The 22,762-nt window shown below is 52.2% G+C and overlaps 1 protein-coding gene across 1 annotated transcript in view; it reads left to right on the forward strand.

Annotated features, from left to right (window-relative positions):
* Positions 1-274: 274 nt before the first annotated feature.
* The window catches only part of NOS2 (nitric oxide synthase 2), a 33,298-nt gene continuing 10,810 nt past the window's right edge, over positions 275-22,762 (forward strand). The window contains 17 exon segments of the mRNA XM_043583616.1: positions 275-387; positions 3,442-3,526; positions 4,303-4,425; positions 5,982-6,130; positions 9,509-9,671; positions 10,620-10,711; positions 11,656-11,797; positions 11,890-12,029; positions 13,400-13,574; positions 13,669-13,770; positions 17,154-17,348; positions 18,588-18,670; positions 19,053-19,197; positions 19,925-20,029; positions 21,183-21,232; positions 21,655-21,829; positions 22,598-22,730. Coding sequence (XP_043439551.1) covers positions 281-387; positions 3,442-3,526; positions 4,303-4,425; positions 5,982-6,130; positions 9,509-9,671; positions 10,620-10,711; positions 11,656-11,797; positions 11,890-12,029; positions 13,400-13,574; positions 13,669-13,770; positions 17,154-17,348; positions 18,588-18,670; positions 19,053-19,197; positions 19,925-20,029; positions 21,183-21,232; positions 21,655-21,829; positions 22,598-22,730 — 2,164 coding nt within the window. The 5' untranslated portion in view covers positions 275-280.

Genomic DNA, 22,762 nt, shown 5'->3' on the forward strand with positions numbered 1-22,762 from the left:
GCCGTGCATGTCCAGGCTCCTGGCCCGAAGAAAGTCCAGTGGCGTCCAGCAGAAGGCCGACTTCCCTGCGGACGCCGGGTGGGTGTAGGGAGCCCGGGGCCACTGCCGGAGAACCGAGAACAGAGGCTCCGGCGACCCCCGCCCGGGCCCCGGCCGAAACACGGGCTGGGCCGGCCTCCGGCTCGCTCCGCCCCGGGGCGGGGGCTGCGGGGTCGCGGCCATAAAGGGGCCGGGGCGGGGCGGAGCGGGGCGCCCTCCAAGCTGCGCCCGCGCCGGGGCCATGCGCGAGGGGCTGGGCGCCGCGTGTGAGGCCGCCCGGCCCCGGCTCTGCCGGCTCCTCCGCAGGATCCTGCGGCCGCAGCCCGCCTTCGGTCCCCGCCGAGCCAGGTACCCCCGCCGGGCCGGGTCCGCCCTGGGAGGGTGGCGGGCGGCTCCGCGCCGGGACCCGGCCCGCTCACAGCCTCGGTTTTCCGTGAGAGTTTGAGGGTTGGGACGTTGGCTCCGTAGGATGCCGACGAGGATGTAAAGTGGTTTTCTCGTTGAGAACACAAAAGAGGTTGCGGTTTAGTAGCCGCAGACGACCCACAGAAGCCCCGCGTGCACCCACGAGAGGCGTCTATGCGGGCTGGAGTCGGAATTGTGGATGTTTCTGCGCTTGGGACCTTTGTAGATGTTTCAGCGCTGGGGCTGCTGCACACTAGGACGGATATGATTAAGAGAGCAAAGAGGTTCTTGTTTTACAAATCAGACCCGTTTCCCAGAGCGTCCCTCCGCCGCCGCCCACCCCCCACCCCCGTGCGTGCAGCGGTGGGCAGTGGGCAGGAGTGGTAACTGCAAGGGAAATCATGACCCCCGTTACCCCAAACAAGCCACAAACTGCTGCTCTGACCTCAGCCATCCGCAGTCACCCCGGCTCTTGTGGATAGGTCCAGGTCTAAGCACCACACTCCAGCACTCCTTCTGACGGCAGGCTCTTCAAGGGTCCGCTGCTCCCATGAAGGACCAGACGGTACTGAGCATAGCTGTGGGGTTAGCCAAATTGCAGGAGTGTCTGGATGGACTGTGTAGTAACTTGGCAATAAGTATCCAGATCCTTAGTATGCTCACCTGACTTATGGCCACCCTGGCTCCCAGCAGCTAGCCCAAAGAAATTAGCTAGCTACCTGGGGCAGAAGGTAGCTAGGTACCTGTGCCTAGCTTTGCTTATTCGTCTTTCAAATTAAAATAAAAAATTCCTAATTTATGAAGGAACTGATGGTCACACAGTAAAAGTTGGAAAATGCAGAAGCCTATAAAGGAAAATTGAGAGTGTCATCATCTCAGTGAGACTGTCATCACTGTTATTACTGGCATTTCCCCCAGGTGTTTTTTTGTGCTTGTACACACACACACACACACACACACACATCATCATCATCATCATCATCACCATCAGACCATGTATACAGTAGTGTGAGGCATTATTTATAATAGTGCAGAAACTGGACACAACCTAATTATCCAACCATAGGCAATGAGGTCATCTGGACCATCTGTATAGTAGATTTTCAGGTGGTTTTTCATATTTGGTGGCAGTAGTTATGTGCAGTGTACAAAGACATTGTTTTTCCATCTAAACGTTACTTCTCAAATCCTCCAGTCCTATGGCCACAAGTAAGTGACAGGAAGCAAGAACAAGCAGGGTGGAGGTTGGAGTTAGAGGTGACCGTGAAAGATTAAGAGCAGTAAGTCATTGCCTCACTGAGAACCCCAGCCTAAAAACTCTTCCGATTTAAGGAGCCCTCTGAAGATTGTTCAGCCATGGCTCACCTGTTCCGAATGCACAGATTACCCTATTCTGGCTTTTTTTCTGGTGGGGCCCGCCAGTCCTCCTCAGAGGAGTGATGATAGCAGGTCTCACAGAAAGCCTGTTGGGTCACTTGATTTAGATAGAAGTTGCTTCCTGATACGTATTTATGTTCTCATAAAAGGATACCATCTCTTTATAGTTATAAATCAGGTAACTACTATATAATGTATGTAGTTGATCATATAATGTTAATGTAAATATATAGTCATTACTTTTCCCAATAACTAAAGTAATACATGCTCATTCTTCACATGCCAACGTAACAAATACGTATAAAGTGGAAAATGAGAGACCTTTGTAACACTTTCTAACTTCCTTTCCCCTTGGATGTGTGTGCACACACATGCCCGCCCCAGAAAATACCCAGAAGAACGTGGAACACAGCTTTCATACTGAAACCCCCCTATAGTGTGATTCGTCCCAGGAGGAGGCACGTGTGGGGTATGACTGTTGGGGGGTGCTCACCTGTAAACGGCCTGGGGAGGTCACAGGCTTTCTTTTCTCTGTAGCATTCTCCAGAAAAGCGAGCCTGAAATCCCAAACCAGAGGCAGTGGTTTCTTTGCCTTTTTTCCCCCCTTAAGTTTATTTATTTATTTTGAGAGAGAGCACGCAAGCGGGGAAGGGGCAGAGAGAGAGAATCCCAGGCAGGCTCCATGCTGTCAGTGCAGAACCGGACTCGGGGCTCCATCTCACAAACCATGAGATCATGACCTGAGCCGAAATCAAGAGTCAGGCGTTTAACCGACTGAGCCACCCAGGTGCCCCGGGGCAGTGGTTTCTGAGTGATTTCAGACTGTTAGGGCTTTTTCCTCTTCAAAGGACAGGCAAAGTTCTTTACATCTCCTGTTTTAAAATAAATATAAGCAATATATTTTTTAAGAGTCCTTGACTTCCAGATACACTTACTGAGATATTTATGAATGATGTGATGTCCCATATTTGCTTTGAAATGATAGCAGAGGCTGGGAGAATAGAGTTCAAACAAGATTGGCCATGGCGTGATACTTATTGAAGTGGGGCTGAATCTGGGCGAAGGGCCCATGGGGATTTATTATATCATCCCTTCTACTTGCATATGCTTCACATTTCCCCTAATACAAATTTAGGATAAATAACGAAACCAAGATATATCAAGGGCTTGAAATAAAAAAGCTTAAACAAGTAGGTAGTGGGCAGTGCTGCTGGCCTGGGAGGGCGGGCCTGAAGGAGCCATTCTCTGTGCACTCATAGGATGACTATATTTGTACCTGGCTTTGGGAGGGGCATCTTCCCAGAGCTTCTGTGGGTCATTTGGGCGGCTAGCTTTGACTCGGCTCCTCTCTTGTTTTTTTGGCTTTGTGGTGGGTGGGTGGGGGGAGGCAAGAAAAGAAGAGGAGGAGGGAGGGTGGTGTTGGTGGGGAGATTGGGTCTGGCTGGCTGGCTGCCTTCCCCACCACATACACACATCCTTCTCGACCGGCAGCTGTGACATTCACTCCTACCGTCTGGGCCTCGGTTCCCCCTCCATCAAATGAGGGGTTGGCAGAGGGGACTCCAAGATCCCTCTTTGTCCTGAGATGCTTTACCTCATGATGACTATTTTCTTTTGCAGTCTAGTGACACAGGATGACCCCAAGTGTCACAGCCTCAGCAAACACCGGAATGAGCCCCCCCAGTCCCTCACGGGGACAGTAAAGGTCAGTGAGTCATACGGGTGTGGGAAGCCCCCTTCCTCCCTCGCGTAGGCAGATGCAGGAGGAGCAGCCTGGTGGAGGCTAGGGCCTGGGCAGTGCGTGGGGACCCCCAGGGGCACGGGTGGGGGTGAGGAAGGGCCTTGGGAGAGCGGGAGTAGTGGCCCCTGTGATGCTATGGCCCCCAGATGATTTGCCTGTGCGGGCCGACAGGCACAGATGAGAGGAGGCCGTTCATGGAGCCAGGGGTAGGACACCCCAACATAAAGCAAGCTCAGCAGCTGAGCCTCAGTCCCAGCGCCCAGCCTCTAGCCCACAGATTCCATCTTTCCTAAGAGCTTTGGACCTCAGCGTTCCAGAGAGGTGGGCAGAGAAATGGGCGAGAGGTAGGAGAGGAGATGGTTTCCATAGTCTTAAATGCCTGCACGGGAGTGGTCCATTCTTCCTTGTGCTGAGATTTCTGTTCTCTGCAGTATTGGCTGTGACCGTAGTCTCCCTTACAGCTAACCTTAATCCCTCCTGTTGCAGTTCCTCTGAGGGAACGTTTGGCAGGGTCCTGGGTGAGGAGAGAAGCCTGGCCAGTGGCCCAGGCACCTGGAGCTCTTAGCAGGCACTGGCCCAGGTGGCCAAGCTGCTGGGAACGGAGGAGGGACACAGACCGACATCCTGACCTGTGTCCCCAATCATGGTTCCCCGCTCCAAGCCAGAGTAGGGCTCAGGGGAGACCTGTGGGGTCCTGGAGTGAAGGCGTTTGTAAATCCTTGGTGTTTTCCCCCCCTTAGACAGTTCCAGAATCCCTGGGGAAGCTGGATATGCCCCCGTCGGCCTGCCCACGGCACGTGAGGATCAAAAACTGGGGCAGTGGGATGACTTTCCAAGACACACTTCACCACAAGGCCAAAGGGGTGAGAGGTCTGGGGCTCAGGGAGAACGACCCTTGTCCCAAGCTTGTGAAGCCGTTAGGGCCCTTATTAGCTCAAATGGACATCCTCCTGGGCAAACCAGACAGTCATCTGCTTGGGCACAGGGTGCTGGGAACAGAAACCAGTGTTCTTCACAAATAACAGAAGAAGTAAATGATGCCCACTCCCTATTAATCCCCCTAATGGGTAATGGGTAATCTGAAGGTGAGATCAATGATTACAGAAAGAAACTCAATCTTTCTTAGAGAGACAATGCAGTATTGGGGACCTTTCTTTCTTTTTTCTTTCTCTCTCTCTCTTTTTTTTAATCAGGGAGAATTTTCTAATAAGAACTGTCCAAAACTGAACTGAACTACATCAGGAGATAGTGAGATCCCTGTCACTGGAAGGATTCAAGTGCTATTTGATAGGGAGATTGGAGAGGGGTTCAAGCAATCTAGTGAGTAGTTGGGAGTAAGTGCCTTTAAGGCTTCTTCTGCTAAGTGTCTTATTCTAACTATAGAATGCATTCTGGGAGTGCCTGGGTGGCTCAGTTGGTTAAGCGTCGGACTTTGGCTCAGGTCATGATCTCATGGTTCGTGAGTTTGAGCCCCGCATCGGGCTCTTCTGACATCACAGAGCCTGCTTCTGATCCTCTGTCCCTTTCTCTCTCTGCCCCTCCCCAGATCACATGCTCGCTCTCTCTCAAAAATAAGCATTATTTTTTTAATTAAAAAAACATTTTTTTAATCTTTATTTATTTTTGAGAGAGAGAGAGAGAGAGAGAGTGCGAGAAGAGTGCAAGCGGGAGAGGAACAGATAGAGAGGGAGACACAGAATCCGAAGCAGGCTCCAGGCACCGAGCCATCAGCACAGAGTCCGACGCAGGGCTTGAACTCATGAACCGTGAGATCATGACTTGAGCCAAAGCCGGACGCTTAACTGACTGAGCCACCCAGGCGCCCCCAAAATAAACATTATTAAAAAAAAAAAAGAACGCACTCTGATTGTAAAGTGGAAAAGAATTGAAAATTCCAAGACCATGAAAACAGAATGATTTTCCATACCTTCCAGAAATTACCACAGTTAACATTTAGGTGTACTTCTTTCCAGTATTTTTTCTGTGCCATCCTCTGACTTTAGGATTTATATCCTCTCCTTGCAATTCATTTTGGCTGAATACTAATAGTGTGTACCCAGGAACCATATCGGCCTCTTTAAATGAGAAGGTAGTTGACATGTCCCAGGGATCGAGCTGTTGACTTTGCCAAGTCTGAGTCTGGCTGGGGAGCAGAGCCAGAGACTGAGCCCGAGGTGGTGGGAATAACCCCAGCTCACACCCACTTGGGTGAGCCAGTAGAGGAAAGGAGATGTAAGTGGGCAGAAAGCTTGGTGGACCCCAAGGAGGAGGTGCCACAGGGGTGGAGAGGGGCAGCAAGGAGCTGGAGCAGCTGGAGTGGAAGGAAATGGCCAGGAGAGATGGCCCTGAAGGAGGACTTGTGTCAACACCTTCCCAAGGGGCCAAGCAGCCCCCTTACCACCTGCTTCTCTCTTTCCAGGATCTTGCTTGCAGGTCTAAGTCTTGTCTGGGAGCCATCATGAACCCCAAAAGTTTGACCAGAGGACCCAGGGACAAGCCTACCCCCCCAGACGAGCTTCTACCTCAAGCTATCGAATTTGTCAACCAGTATTACAGCTCCTTCAAAGAGTAAGTCTCACTTGGGCAGGGTTGCTGCCTCCCCCTTCCCCTGAGCTCCTCGTCTCTAATCATTTCCCTCTGACCCCAGGCCCTTTTCCTTCCCAGATTCACAGTGAGCCCGGGGCTAAAGGATAGTTCTCCAAGGGGAAAGACCCCAGAGTAGGTTCTCATAATCATAAGAAAAAGACACATAGTTGGGGCGTCTGCGTGGCTCAGTCGGTTAAGCGTCCGACTTTGTCTCAGGTCATGATCTTGCAGTTCATGGGTTTGAGCCCCGCATCGGGCTCTGCGCTGACAGCTCAGAACCTGGAGCCTACTTCGGATTCTGTGTTTCCCTCTCTCTTTGCCCCTCCCCTGCTGGCACTCTGTCTCTCTGTCTCTCAAAAATAAATAAATGTAAAAAAAAGAAAGAAAGAAAAAGACACATAGCAGTAGTGGTTGAAAGCATAGGTGTAGGAAAGTGACGGAGTGTACCCGTTTGGATTTGAATCCTGGCTGCACCAGTAGCCAACCAGTCCTGTACCCTTGGGAAATCTGTTTACCCTCTCTGTGAGTCGACTTTCTCATCGGTAAAAGTGGGGCGAGATTAGAACCTGGCTCAGAAGATTGTTGCGAGCCTTCAAGTAAGTTTGTGCCAAGTTCCCTTTCGTTATGAAGTGTCTCGGATAGAAAGGACTTTCGAGACCACCTGGTCCAGCCTACCTCCAGCGGGTGTGAACAGGGAAGCCCAGTCCCAGCTGGAGTCCATGCCATTTGACCTGGAGAGAGCTAGTCATGTTCTTCGCACTGAACTCTGTATTCCTGGGTCTCATGAAATATACGATTATCAACTTAGGCCCACTTACGACTTTAAAATGAAATACACAAAGGGGTCGTAAGACAAGAATGACTGAGGGAAGGCACTTGCTGTTTTATGGGCTGGGAGGGGAGTGTGGCTTTTATGGTATACGTCACGCGGCACTTTACTGCATGAAGTGAGTCCTAGAAGTGCTCCTGATACCCCCATGGTGGAAAGAGTGGTTCCTGGTGATGCCGTGTCCCCTCTACTATGACCCTACAATGTCTGAGCTGGAGGGGGCCTTGAGTTTATGCAAAGGGCCCTTACTTTCCGGGGTCTCTGATCCTCAACCCTGGCTGTGCATCGAGTCACCTGAGGACTTTGCAAAGTACTAATGCCAGGGTACGCTGGGCCAAGGGCATTGGGATCTCAGGAAGTGCGGAGGAGGAAGACGTCTGTGTTCTTTAGAAGCTCCTCCGGCTATTCTAATAACTGGATTGAGAAATCTGTTGGGGGTTGCCTGCTGTGTGTGCCGTGCAACCACACCTCTGTAGAAGTGCTTTGTGACCAGGAGGCTCAAGATCCTTGGGCTGTCAGCTCTGTCAATGAGTAATGAGCCTTTCAGAGTCTGGGAATTCTCCTGATGGGCCTCATCGGGCCACGGTCTCAACACTAACATTTACTGAGCACTAAGTATGTTCTGGGCCTTGCATAAGTGCCTTGTAAGTAATGCTCACCACAACTCTATGAAATAAGTATCATTATTACCCTCCCCATCCTACAGACAAGGAAACTGAAGCCCCTGCGTGAAATAATTTGCTTGAAGTCAGATGTTCGGGGGTCCCGCAGCTGGGGTTTGAACCCAGGCAGCTTGGCATCAGAGCCTCTGCTTTTAACCTATGTTGTAGCCTCCAGCTCTTTGACCTTGAAGGTCCCAATTTCTGTGCAGCCAGAGGCACAGACAGCTGGCGAGTTAGGTCTTACTTGTGAATGAAGGAGTATAGTTAGAAATGGTAACTTGCTGAATGTTCTGTTCAGATCCGTTGGCTTATGCCAAAAGCTAGACTCTTTTTTTCAGGACGAATAGGCATCGTAGCATCTGGAGTGCCTCAGAAATGGGACTGTATGAAAACGGTGATAGAATATGAAACTTGAAGGGGATCAGACAAAAATGTGAAAAAAAATCATCCTTTCTTACATAGTCCCATAGTAACACCACGCAGGGTGCTCCAGGCATGGGTGTCCTGGAGATTGCTACTGTTTCCGTGCTTGGATGTATCTACGAGTCTCGCTAGATGCTTTGCTGGGGAGGGAGGGCTTCCAGTGTGGCGTCCTTAACCTCACCCAGCAGGTCCTTAATGCCAGGAGTATCCTTGAAGATTAAGAGCCCCAAATGTTTTGCCTTTGAGCTTTTTTTCTTTAATCAAGCAAGAGTTGTCAAGACACTCTTCATCCACAGAAAGGCCATTTTGTTCTGAGTTGTCCACTGTCCTTAATCAGCGGTTCATTCCTTAAATAGCTTTGTTTGGTGCCATTTCAGATAGTCTTTGGTGTTGATTGGAAATCTCAAGGTTGCTGTGTGTATGTGTGTGTGTGTGTGTTTCAAAGCCTTTCTGACTGAATCCCTCCCTGGGGGATATTTTTGCAGCCTGGGAGGGGAGGGAAGGAACAGTTTGGAAATCTCTCCTGGAATTGCTGGCTGAACAGTGCGGGGGTTGAGAAACGACACACTGTAAGGAGCCTGTGCTGTTGGACCGGGCCGTGGAGGGCTCCTCCCTGAGTAGGCCCTGGGGCCCTGCAGGCTGAGTCCTGAGAGCCCAGCGCGGTCCAGGGAAGCGTGGGCAGGCCCTCAGCGCTTTGCACTTGCAATTCCCCCCTAGGGTGGAGGGTGGAAGGTTAAGGGCCTGGGCTTGGCATCAGGGCAACCTGCTTCTGAGTCCTGACTTTGCTGTTTATCACACTTGCGTTTCTGGGCTGCTACTTAACCCACTAGAGCCTTCCTACCCCCCGCTACAAAATGGACACAAAAATGCCTCCCCCAGCGACTCGGTGAGACCCCAGCTGTGAGTGGCTTCGCCCAGTGCCCTGCTCATAATGAGTACTCGGCACACAGGAGCTGCCGTCGCACGGGCTGCTCCTCTCCTGGTCACAGGATGGTGGCCAAGAGGCAGGGTGTGGCTGTGGCTTGGTGAGTGCTTCCCCAGGTGTTGCAGGCATCTGAGAAGGATTTTGCACTCCTAGCTGATGCTTGCCAAGTTGAGGTGAATGTAATTGGAGAAAAAGCGCCTGGAAACAACTAGGGTGCCCACAGAATCAGGACCAGCCACGTAACTGGCAGGACCCAGGGGAGAAATGAAAACGTGGACTCCCTGTTCAAGCTGACTGAGAATTTCAAGACCGTGACAGCAGAGCATTAAGCCAAGCAGGGGGCCCTTCCAAGCTGGGGGCCAGTGTCACAGACTTGTGACACTGGCCCTGAGGGAACAGCCTCTGTGAGGGCCATCTTGCCCTCCTGGTGTCCTAGTTCAGTTCCTGCTTCTGTGGCTGGAATTAGTCTCCATCTAAGGCCATCTCATTGTTGATCTTCCTGATGTCTTCCTGTCCCCCAGGGCAAAAATAGAGGAACATCTGGCCAGGGTGGAAGCAGTAACAAAGGAGATAGAAACAACAGGAACCTATCAGCTGACGGGAGATGAGCTCATCTTCGCCACCAAGCAGGCTTGGCGCAACGCCCCCCGCTGCATCGGGAGGATCCAGTGGTCCAACCTACAGGTGGGCGTCCTTAGACCTGAGCGGGAGAGGACCTGGGTGGCGGGCAGGCCCCCAGCAGGTGGCTCTGAACAGCCGGGAGGAGCTGTGCCCGAGACTCCCCACTCTGGTTTTCTCTTCACATTTGTGACCGTGAGATGGGGACTCGTAGGGCTCCCCCCTCGAAGTCTAGAATGTGGTTTCAGCACAGGATTTCTAGCTGGCCTTTTCTCACACAGACATAAAACCAACGACCTTGTTCTTATTACTGTTGAGGCCCTGGTGCCACAACAGAGGTTGTCAACCTCGACTGTTTGAATCCTTGGCTCCTAGAAAACATTTTCTTTATCCTAGCCTCATAGGCATCTTTACGTGGGATCATTTATTGCTGGATAATATAGGAAGTGCTTGGACAGAGAAATTGATGAGAAATACCGGTGAAACCAACGCTGGCTGAAATAAAATGTGCTGAGAGCCCTGTGAAAAATGGGCTGATGTTGGGGCACCTGGTGGGTCAGTTGGTTAAGCGTCCGACTCTTGATTTCAGCTCAGGATCTCAGGGTTCATGGGATCGAGCCCCATGTCGGGCTCTGTGCTGACAATGCAGAACCTGCTTGGGATTCTCTCTTTCTCCCTTTCTCTCTGGCCCTCCCCCACTCATTGCTCTCTGTCTCTATCTCAAAATTAAATAAAACTTAACGACATGTGCTGATGTTATCAAGGCACTAGGCTAGGGCTGTGATAGGGTTTTGATGGCGTCTTCCAAGAGGGGTTGCCTGGGCTCCTCAGGTTGGGGCAGCCCTGAGACGGGAGGTGTCAATGCAGAGAGGAGAACGTTCTCCTCCGCTTGGGGTTTGGGTGGTGGGGGTTTTGGACCATTCCCCCCTTCCCTCATTAACTTAGCTTCTGATCAACCCTGAGGCCTCTGTCCTCACAGTCTTTGATGGCGTGGGCTGGGTGGGCTGTGTGCAGGTCTTCGACGCCCGGAGCTGTTCCACTGCCCAGGAAATGTTCGAGCACATCTGCAGACATGTGCGTTATGCTACCAACAATGGCAACATCAGGTGGGTGCACCTTTCCCAGGGGTATGGCTAGGGCCCACCCTACCCCCCCACCCCGAGTCTGAGCCAAAGGACACAGATGGGTTTAGGGGAGGTATCTCTGGCTCCAGGAGAAGCCAGGGAGATAGAGAAAGGAGAAAGACTCAGGCTTCTTTGTCGAGCCCCAAGTAGTGAGAGTAGCCTCCATGAGCTTAGCTCCCCTCACCAGCCCATGACCTTGGTTTCCTTCCAACTTGAAACCATTTGGAAGGGATGGGGGGATCTTTAGGCAGCCACTTCTTCACTGCTTGGTCGGGCTTTCCACTTTTTAGAAGGGCTGAGAGGTTGGCTTTGCAGCTCAAGGCTCTAGTGTGTCATTTTTCTTAGAGCCAGGAGAATCACTCTTCATCAGTAGCCCCTCCTGCCCTTACCTTCTCCTATTCCCAACCAAAGAGGTCAAGGCCACAAGGACTGGATGGCTCATTCGGCCATTCATTCATTTTTCTGTTCAGCAAACACTCAGCGCCCACATAATGGCCAACCCACGACTAGACATGGCAGTGAGGTGGGGGCAATGCAGAGGTGACTAAGACCTAGGACACTGCTCCAGCCCACTGTCCCTGGTACTAGACAAACATCCAACTAACTAGACTGCAAGAGAAATGTGGTGCAGCCAGGGAGGAGGCTGGGAGAGCTAACCCTGCCTGAGGGATGGGGAATGCTCCCCGGAGGCGTGGTCCCTGTATCGGTCTTGAAGGAAGGGGCAGAGGTGGGAGGAGAACAAGGGAGAGGGTATGTCAGGAAGGGGGGCAGGTTGCACAGAGGCAGGGAGAGGAGTTTGGTTCGACTAGGTCAGGTGCAGAGCCCTGGGGAGTGGGAAGACAGGAGGCAGGGGGGGCACTGTGGAGGCTGGCTGGGAGCCCCTACCAAAGCCGAGGGGTAAATGGCGCTGTCTTTGTCTTGGGAAGGTCGGCCATCACCGTGTTCCCCCAGCGGAGTGATGGGAAGCATGACTTCCGGATCTGGAATGCTCAGCTCATCCGGTATGCTGGCTACCAGATGCCTGATGGCACCATCCTGGGGGACCCTGCCAGCGTGGAGTTCACCCAGGTATGGGATCCAGCCTTGGTGGCCGACAGAGTGGAGCCAGAGGGGCCGAGGGGTCTGGGTGTGTAGACTCACCGGGCCTGTCTTGCCCCCAGCTGTGCATCGACCTGGGCTGGAAGCCCAAGTACGGCCGCTTTGATGTGGTGCCTCTGGTCCTGCAGGCTGATGGCGGAGACCCTGAGCTCTTTGAAATCCCGCCTGACCTCGTGCTCGAGGTGCCCATGGAACATCCCAAGTAAGCAGGGTGTATGTTATGGGTGCTGAGGGTGTATGTTAACATGTATGCTCCATTCTTTTCCTTAGGGAGATCCCAATCCTCAGATCCCCCTCCCGCTTCCCTAAAGCCCAGCCAGCAGCAGCTGGTGTCCAGAAGGGCTGGCTTTCAAGTCATGCCTCGTCAATGCTTGTGAAGCAACCAAGGACTTGGGTCTTGGGCCTCAGATTTATGAGGATATGTTGATAATGAGGGAGAAGCAGAGGCTTAGACGATGGGGCCCTAAGAACTTGGGAAGCAGTGACCTTGGGAGAGGGACCCCCAAAAGGCTCTAATATCCTCACACTGAGCAGCCCAGGCCTCTTGCTTCCTGCCAACCCTCTTAGCTGGCCCTCATCTAACTGTGGTGAAAGTATAGGGCTATGGTGGCTTCTGGAGCAGTCCCGGCTCTGGGCAGCTCTCATAATCACAAAAATACCTCCATATATTTGGGACTCACTGTGTGGCAGGCATTGAGCTATATACTCTTCTTTTTGTCTCTTGAATATACTGAAGTCAATCCCACCTCAGGGCCTTTGCATTTGCTGTTCCCTCTGCCTGACATGCCTTTTCCTCAGAAAGTTAAAGGATTCATTTCTTCTTGACAATGAGATATTTCCAGAATGTCACCCCCTCTGAGAAGCCTATCCTGAACACTCTATCAAGAGCAGATACCCTCACCCCCCATCTACCACATCACCTTCCTTTTGTTTTTCTGTTTATTTGTCTGTTTACTTGTGTATCATCTAGAGTCTAGACTGTAGTCTATAAGCTCTTTGAGAATGGGGATCTTGCCTTTCTTGTTCAGCCGTAGATTCCTAACACCTGGAAGGGTGCCTGGTACATGGTAGGTGTTCAATTATAAATATTTCTGAAATAAATGAATTTCCAAATGAGTGATAATGTTATCTTCACAGTAATTCCATGAATGGGATGCTGTTGTCTCTATTTTACTGGTGGGGTTACTGAGGCTCGGAGAGGCTAAATAACACCCCAAGGTCACACAGCTGGTAAGCAGTAAGGCAGAACCTGAACCTGGGCTTTCTGACACTAGAGTCCTTAACTGCTGTGTTATGTTGGGCTCTCAGTGTTTAGCACGGTGCCTGTCACATACGTGTTGCTTCAATATATGTTTACATGAACAGATGAGTAAATGAATGCTTAATTAATGACTCATACCTACTGTGCCCAGTTCACCTCTCCAGGTTGCATAAACGCAGAGAACAACACTTGGAAAGGAGTTTTCTTAGTTGAGTCTTTCTCTGAAGGCTTTTTTGTGTGCTGGTGGGGGTGGTGGTGAGGATGGGCAGAAGCGCAGGCCTCAGTTCTCACTGGCTCTGCCTCCCTGCCAGGTATGAGTGGTTCCGTGAACTGGAGCTAAAGTGGTATGCCCTGCCTGCCGTGGCCAACATGCTGCTCGAGGTGGGTGGCCTGGAGTTCCCAGGGTGCCCCTTCAACGGCTGGTACATGGGCACGGAGATCGGGGTCCGGGACTTCTGTGACGTTCAGCGCTACAACATCCTGGAGGTAATGAGGCCCGTCCGGCGGGGCCAACCGTGGACGTGGGCTTGTGCAGGAGGAGTCCCGGGCACCAGCTCACCCTATCGCTCTGCCTCCGCAGGAAGTGGGCAGAAGGATGGGCCTGGAAACGCACAAGCTGGCCTCACTCTGGAAGGACCGGGCTGTCATTGAGATCAACGTCGCCGTGCTGCACAGTTTTCAGGTATGTCGTGTTTTGTGGGTCTGGAGACTTTCTGATTAGGTCGTCTCCGGTCATCTTATGCTTGGCTCTCCCCTTGACAGCATTGTCCATTTCCTCACGCCTCAAACAAGTAGCGAGCACCCGGTCTGTGCCAGGCGCTGTGGTAGGTGCTGGGGGTGCACAGACCTATAAGCCCTCCTACTCGCTCTCGCGCTTCTTGTGTAAACTGAATGCTTCCAGCAACAGGCAGCTCCTTACCTTTCAAGACCTGTCGGTCCTTGTCAATTTCAGGGCTTGAGCACTGAATCCTGTTCCCTGTCAGTTGCTCAAGGACTTTGCTCCTGAAAACTGACCCCCTTCTTCTGTATCATTGGTGTCTTCCTGTCTGCTGGATCATTTTCGGCAATGACCAACAGGCTATAATGGTCCCGTCTCAGAGAAATAACTGACCAGCTAGCCGAATAAGTCCCCCAGCTACCACCTTGTTTTCTTGCTTTCCTCTGTAGCCAAACCACTGTAAGGTCTCGCTATACCTCCTCATCCTCTAGCCACTCCAGTGGGGCTTGCATCCTCTGCCACTCTTCCGGTCCCTCTGGAATTCTTGCTGTTTTCCAAACTTCACCAAGACGGTTCCTATCTCAGGGCCTTTGCACTTGCTTTCCCCTCTGCTTAGAATACTCCTCCCACAAATCATCCCATGACTGGGTCCTTCCCTCCATCCACGTGTCTATTCACTTCCTTGGAGTAGCCCTTCCTGACCACGCCGTGTAGATGGCACCCTTCCCACACCTCCATCTTGTCCCTCTCTCTTCTTCCTTTACCTCTGTCTTTATTTTTCTTCAGAATTCTTATTAGCTCCTGACGTGACAGAGTACATCTACTTCTTGCCTTTCTGTTGGGGCTGGGCATTGCCTCTCTTGTTCATTGCTCTACCTGTAGAGTCTAGAAGAGTGGCCCTGTAGAGTCTAGAAGAGTGGCCATGGTAGATACTGAAAAAACTATGAACCTTGAGTGAGTAAACAAGAGCCCACGTCCCCATGGGCAGGCGCTGCTCTTGCTTCCCTATACTGAGTGAATGTACCCACCCACCCCTTGGGCCCATGCACAGGTCAGTTCTCATGTGGGACTGAGCCCTCTGGTCTGTCTGCTGCTCTTACTCATATGATCACTCTCCTTCCTTTTGGGAAGGAGGCAGGGGATGTGTGAATATTTTACTTTAGAGGCTGAAACCATCTCCACAAAGCTGGCAGATACCCTGGGGCCAGATCGCTAGGAAGATGCTCATTCATTCATTCAGCCAAGTACTTTGAGCCTTTTGCATCAATCAGGCACTGGGCTTGGCCCAGGATGTGAGTGGTGAACAAAATAGACAAAAACCAAAAACCTTTTCCTGGTGGAGTGGGAAGGGGAGTTGACATTAAACAAACATCCAGTAAATATTTACAATCACACTGTTTCCCAGGGCTGGTCACCCCAAGGGCAGGTCAAGCTTGTGCTTGATTGTTCTGAGGGTTGTGGGTGGGCGGGGGTTCAGAGGCAGAACAGGAAGAGCACCCCCCCCCCCAGGGCTGGCCCAGCTCAGAAGGACCCCGCTGGCCGTGGACCACACATCCTGACTCCTGGGGCTCTGCGCACCAGGCCTGATACTGCAGGATGCAGATACGTCCCAGAGAATCTGCCGATCCTCAGCTGTCTCCCGACCATTGCTGACCACGTCCCCCCCCACTGCTTGAGAGTCTCCAGGACTTCCTTGTCACCCTCCTTCAGGATAAACTTCCTCATCTGTACACCGGGGATAAATAATAGGTCCTCCCTCACTGGGTTATTGTGAGAATTAAATGAAAATGCATGCAAAACATTTAGCTGTGCTGCCTGGCCCATAGTGAACACTCAGTAAGTATTTGTTTTATTGTTGCTGTTATTTATTATTATCGTTGTCAGCTTCTCAGCTCAAAAGTGGCCTGGCACCCAGGAGCTGCTTGTACATGGGTAAGATTTTAGAAGGCCTGTTGCGTCCTCCATCAGGAGGCTCCTTCCTCTTGTGCTTCTGGCCTTGACTCAGGCAGTGTCCTCCTCCAGGAATGCCCATCCATCGCCTAACTTGTGCCTGTCTCTCAAGACTTGCCTACTCTTAGATGCAGTCTCTGGAGTCCCCTATTTCTCCTCCAGGCCTCTGTCTGGGCTACCCCGCTCTGCCCTCCAGCAGCACCTGTCTTCACCTCCCTTGTACCTTGTATCAGACCACATGAAAATGGCCTCCCCTCCTTAGAGCATAATCTAATGCAGAAAAGGGGCCACGTTTTCACCTCTGTAATGCCAGTGCTTTATGCAGTGCCTGGCATTAATAGATAAAGATAGATAGAAATAATAATAGCAGCTAACATTTATTGCACACATTCTGTGCTTTACTTATGTTAACTTTTTTTTAGAGTTTTTAAATTATTTATTTGTTTATTTATATTTATTTACTTAGAGTGTGAGCAGGGGAGAGGAGCAGAGGGGGAGAGAGAGAGAGGGAGGGAGGGAGAGAATCTTAAGCAGGCTCCACACTCAGCTTGCAGCCCAATGCAGGGCTCGATTGCACGACCTGGGGTCATGACCTGAGCTGAAATCAAGAGTCAGGCTCAACCAACTGAGCCACCCAAGTGCCCCTACTTGTGTTAACTTATTGCCTCCTTTCAGCAACATTACAATGTAGAAACTTTTATCAACCCCCTTTTACATTTGAGGAAACTGAGGCTTAGTGAAGTTCAGGAACTAATAGCTCAAGGTCACATGGCTAATAAGAGGCCAAAGTTTGAATCATGACATTAAACAAATGTCTCCTGACTGAGTTGCCCCAGACATTGAGGGGTGTGGCTGCTTTTGTTGGATCATTCCAGGAAGGCTCAGACCCCTTGGCTTCTAACTTCAGGATGTGGCACATTGTGCTGACCTGTCTTCCATATGCTGCCGTTTCCCCAACACTTAGTTCTCTTCAGAGATGTCTAGTTCCTTCTTGGCTGAGAGAGCCCCATCCTCAGGGAAGTGACTCCTGGAACCCTCAGTACTAACAAGTGGCAAAAAGACACTATGGTTGGATTTGTCCACATCCAGAGGGAGCCATTTGTGGGGAGTTTGGGGAGACTTGTAGGCGTGGCCTGAGAAGCTGACTCTGTCCCTAGATGGCCAAGGGGGGGCCCACCATGTGACCTCTGGGCCGACTATGACTATGGTGATTTCTGGGGCTCCTTTGGAGGCTCTGAAAGTGCCTTCCATTTGGGTATTTACTTTCAGCAGCGAGGAGGTGGCCAGCAGGAACTGTTGTCACATTTTACTGACCTTGGGAGCCCCGCTGACAGACCGTGCTCCTGAGTCCCCCTTCCCTTGCCTCAACCCTCCCTCTTTGCCTCCTCCTACTTCAGAAGCAAAACGTGACCATCATGGACCACCACTCGGCTGCGGAGTCCTTCATGAAGTACATGCAGAATGAGTACCGGTCCCGAGGGGGCTGTCCTGCCGACTGGATTTGGCTGGTGCCCCCGATTTCTGGCAGCATCACTCCCGTGTTCCACCAGGAGATGTTAAACTATGTCCTGTCCCCTTTCTTCTACTACCAGGTGAGGGAGGGCCTTCCTCCCCCCTCTGTCTTGGGAGCTCAGGGGTGGAGAATGTGTGTGTGTGTGTGTAGGTGTGCATGCGTGTGCATGCACGTGCTCGTGTATGTGCGTGCAGGTGCGTGTGTGTACACGTATGCATGCACGTTCACGCTCACTCATGCAGGACACACGGGGCAGGGGCAGGGACACAGGGACCTATTTGTAATGCTTGTCAGGATGCTGAACAGCAATCGTCCATTTCCGCAGAGAGTGGGACTTAAGGAAAGACCTTTTATTTCACCTTCAGGGGTCCAGTGCTCTGATGGGGCTTAAGCTTGAGGGTGACCACCATTGCCCCCACATCAACCAGTCACATCCCATAAGGGTGAAGAGTTTGGCTCGAGGGTCAGACACACCTGTGGGCAACTCTGCCACTTCCTAGCGGCATGATTGTGGGTGGGTCATTTCACCCATGGGAGCCCTGATGTTCTCATTGTGTGGCTCCCGTGAGCTGGTCTCTGCCCAGCCCAGAATGCACTCCATAACCATCCCCTATTGAAACCCGTTCACTTTGGGGCGCCTGGGTGGCGCAGTCGGTTAAGCGTCCGACTTCAGCCAGGTCACGATCTCGCGGTCCGGGAGTTCGAGCCCTGCATCAGGCTCTGGGCTGATGGCTCAGAGCCTGGAGCCTGTTCCCGATTCTGTGTCTCCCTCTCTCTCTGCCCCTCCCCCGTTCATGCTCTGTCTCTCTCTGTCCCAAAAATAAATAAACGTTGAAAAAAAAAATTTAAAAAAAAAAAAGAAAAAAAAAAAGAAACCCGTTCACTTTTTGTCATAAAGGGCTTCGGCTAGATTCGGGGAGGAGCCTCCTTACTTTAAGATGCCAGGTAGGGGGACTGACTGCCGGGGACAGCGTGTGCCTGTCGTCATAGTGCCTTATTTCACTCAAAGCTGTCCGGTTTGGACTATACATCACATGGTCTGCCTAGTGGCACTAAAAACGAAAGAGAAGTGGGGCCTCTTCCTCTTGGGGGGACACTAATGGAGAATAAAATCAACTGGCCACCCGGTATGTGCAAATTCCAAGCTGGACCCTGGAGCCGCAACTCTGAGGGAGACAGAGCCCCAGCCCTCCCTGCCGGGGCACCCAGGGACCCCCGCCTCACAAAGTGCACAAAGGGTCCTCTGGCTCCCTCGCATCCCCAAGCCCCGGCCGAGCCAGGGCCCACCTTGCCCTCACAGGTGCCTTCTTTTCTGCAGGTGGAGGCCTGGAAAACCCACATCTGGCAGGATGAGAAGCGGAGACCCCGGAGAAGAAAGATTCCGTTCAAAGTCTTGGTTCAGTAAGTGGGAGCGGCCAGCGCTGACGTCTCACCTGCAGCCCTTTCTTCTAGCCAGCCTGCCCTTCTAGGCCTTGAAGGGTGGGGAACAAAGAGAAACGATGGTCTTTGTGGAGTTGGGCTCGCAGAGGTCCAGACGCTAGTGGGGACCGCCTGCCACCATCGGCCCAACCTTCCCTGTCCTCTGTTTTCCCACAGGGCTGAGTCATGGGTTGAGTGGGTGAGGGGAGGAGAAGGGCCGTGAGTCAAGGTCAATACCTGGTAAGAAACATGAGTTCTTTTCCCACAAACTGCCACCCTTTAGACACTGTCCCTCTTCCATTCTCTATGACCCGTGCGTTCCTCTGGAAGGGTGAGTCAGCACAGTGTCTGTCTGTCTACACAGAGCTGTGCTCTTCGCCTCCATGCTGATGTGCAAGACCATGGCGTCCCGAGTGAGAGCCACAATCCTCTTTGCGACGGAGACAGGAAAGTCAGAAACACTGGCCCGGGACCTAGGGGCCTTGTTCAGCTGTGCCTTCAACCCCAAGGTGGGCAACTCAGAGGGACGCATGCCTCCTTCTCTGCCTGTGTGCAGACAAGTTGGTAAAAGTTAAAACGGTTACCCGCTCCTGAATGTCCCAGAGCCTTGGGGGTGCTGATGCACATTGCAAATCTGTGATAGGACAGATTGGTGTCCAAGGGCTCCCAAACTTACACAGCAAATAGAATTTTCATGGTGTTCCAGGGAACACAGTTTGAGAAACACTTTCCTAATGCAAGTGTCAAAATCCACGAGCTGCTGTAGATGAACTTTAGTCACTCAACACCTTCACTACGGGCTGTAGTGCTCAAGGCGAGGGGCAAAGGATGAATAAGATGCAGACGAATGAAACAACCCCACAGGGGGACTCCCTCATTCCCTCAGTGTTGGAGTTCATCCTTCATTGGAAGCCTCCTGCGTCAGGTGGGCTGGGCCCCGGGTAGAACAGCGAGGCTGTGACACATTTCACCTGAGATTCACTGAAGTGTTGGCCGTGGGGCTTGAGCGGGGGAGGAGGATGGGGAGTGATGTGTTCGTGCAGGTTTATTCGATGGCCATTCGTGAAGCATTCCCCTCCTCTGTGCCACGCCTGTGCTGGGCGTGGGAGGGGTAGGGGGACAGGTGACGCAGGGGGCTCCTGGGAGGGGGGAAGGGAGGCACAGGGCTTCCGGGGACGGTGCGGAAGGCCGCAGCCCGGGAACCGAGGGCTCATGTCCACCCTTGGTGCCGCGCAGATTCTCTGCATGGACGAGTACGGGCTGAGCAACCTGGAGGAAGAGCAGCTACTACTGGTGGTGACCAGCACGTTTGGGAACGGAGACTCCCCCGGCAACGGAGAGGTGGGTGGCCCAGGTCCCGGTGGTCTGGAGCGGGGGGGCGGGGTAGGGTCCGAGAGGGACAGGGAAAGGATGTGGGAGATTCAGCATGTCCTAAGGAGGGCGCTTGGAAGTGAGCGCTTGGATCCCTGTGGGCTGCCCGAGTGCCAGCCATTTGCCTGCCTCCTTTATAATTGTCACCATATGTATGTGACGCCTTTCCTGTGACATGATCTATACTTTTAAGTAAATTGACCCACCTTTTTAAACTCAAAAATTCATGCTAATTTTTTAAAATGTTTATTTACTTATTTTTGAGAGAGAGAGAGAGAACACAGGGGAGGCTCAGAGAGAGAGACAGACATATGTACAGAATCTGAAGCGGGCTCCAAGCTCTGAGCGGTCAGCACAGAGCCCACTGCGGGGCTTAAACTCATGAACCGTGAGATTGTGACCTGAGCTGAAATCAGACGCCTAACCTATTGGGCCACCCTGACGCCCCTCAAAAATTCATGTTTAAAGGAAACTTTATATCACTCCCACGAATGAAAGGCCAACAAAAAGTAAACCCAATGAAAGCCAAACAAAGTTCTTGAACTTTAACTGGGTACTGTTGCCTGACCGTGGCTTGCTTTATTTTTTAAAATGAGTAGTAGGCAAAGATTAGAGGTCTTCGGGCTCCCATAGCCCCAAGCGAAGACACTCCCTGGTTTTCATAAAGATAAGAATAGTAACTGAAACAGGAATAATTTTTTTAAATTTACAGAAAAGAGTACTTTCTTACCATGTGATTTGACGCCATTGCTGCTGGGTCACATTCTGCCTAAAATAATCTTCAGTCCCTTGGAAATCAGGGTAATCTTAGAGAGTATGGGGCCGGTTGTCATTATTACCAGGTTCCAAAAAGGAAGAGAGGCTCGTGCCGCATGAGGAGACCCTCTGGAGATGCCGTGCTGTAAGGGAGGTCCTCCTCTACCAGAGCTGGATGGGGCTGGGCTGTTCTAGGTCCCCCACCAAGGATCAAGCCCACATGAGTTGCTAAGACTGAACTTGTCCCTGAGCCCCAGCCAGCTGGCTCCACACTTCCGTTTGTGGATCTTGAACCACATGTGGCCAGATGTGGCCAGTACTTATACTAATCTCATCCTGAGAAGTCTGTGGTTCTTTCTCTTTCTAGAAACTGAAAAAATCCCTCTTCATGCTGAAAGAGCTTACCAACAAGTTCAGGTAAGGCTTTCCCCACCCACTTGTCCAAGCCCTAAGGCTTTCACCCACTTGTCCAAGCCCTACCTTATGAACCTAGAGTCTGGGTGCCAGGGAGGAAACTGGTTGTGTATAAGGGGGTCTTCTCCAAGATATCCAGGCACAGAGAGATCCTTGTCCTCAGCATATGTTGAGGGTCAAGTCAGGGAAACCAAGTCCCTCTCATAGGTCTGCCTCTCATAGGTCCCTCAAGCGTGGGATTGGTCACAGGAGTTGGTAACAAGGCTTGGGAGCTAGGGAGGACCAGAAGGGGGCGTGCGCTGGCTGGTCCTGTGCCCAGCTGCGGGGGGAGTGTCTGAGGCTGGCCTTATGGGGCCACTAATGCTACGTGATGCTTGCGTGGCTGGGCTCACCCCAGTCTCCACATGTGTGTCCTCCTCGGGCAGGTATGCCGTGTTCGGCCTCGGCTCCAGCATGTACCCTCAGTTCTGTGCCTTTGCTCATGACATCGACCAGAAGCTGTCCCATCTGGGGGCCTCTCAGCTTGCCCCAACAGGGGAAGGGGACGAGCTCAGTGGACAGGAGGAAGCCTTCCGCAGCTGGGCCGTGCAAACCTTCAAGGTCAGTTCTTAGCTGGAGCTGCCCCCCGGCCTGGACAGGGATACCACAGCCCAACCTCATGTCCAGGACACCTCACGCCAGCCATCCTGGATGGCGTGACTCCTGCCTGGTCTTGCAGGCACGGTCTTAGGTGTGGCCTGAAGGCTCAGGTCACTGCTGCTTTCCCTCTACCCCTCAGAACTCCACTTTAAGCATGTGCCCCCAGATGGGGGAAGATGGCTGAGACACCCCCCTGCCCTTAGGGAGCTTTGGTTTAAGATCTTTCCCCCTCTAATTATTCAGGTCACCTCTTGACGACTTTGTCTTGTTTCAGTCTCCCAGCCACAGAGAGCCTGGGGACAGGGACCATGTGGTTGAGTCCTCTGGACCTGTGTCAGAATCTCAGTAGGGCTTTGCTGCCTGTGGCTGAACCCCCCCCCCCCGCCCCGATTTTAGAGAACTCCACATTTGAACAGTGTTTCACCCAGCGGTGGCACTTAGAGCACCTGGTTCCCAGGCCCACGCCGCCTCCACGTGACCCCACACAAGAAACATGGGGGTAATCAAATCTCATGGTGTGGGCATGAGGATAATATGAAAACAACAGCAACGACGTGCCAAGCCTGGCTGCCTCTTCGAGTACACACAGCAGCCCAGTCAGATCCATGTACTTAGTAATTATTGGAAGCACCTAACTGATCTGTAAGGACCTACAAAATGGTGGCCCCGATGGTGGTGACGATGTCGAAGAGGAGGACCATGATGATGGTCTGCCCCATCTTCTTCCAGGCAGCCTGTGAGACGTTCGATGTGCGAGGCAAGCACCGCGTTCAGATCCCCAAGCTCTACACCTCCAATGTGACCTGGGACCCGCACCACTACAGGCTCGTGCGGGACTCACAGCCTCTGGACCTCAACAAAGGTACCTTCTGGGCTTGCGGCCCTTCCTGCTGG

Source organism: Prionailurus bengalensis, chromosome E1, assembly GCF_016509475.1.
Source record: "Prionailurus bengalensis isolate Pbe53 chromosome E1, Fcat_Pben_1.1_paternal_pri, whole genome shotgun sequence".
NCBI lineage: Eukaryota > Metazoa > Chordata > Mammalia > Carnivora > Felidae > Prionailurus > Prionailurus bengalensis.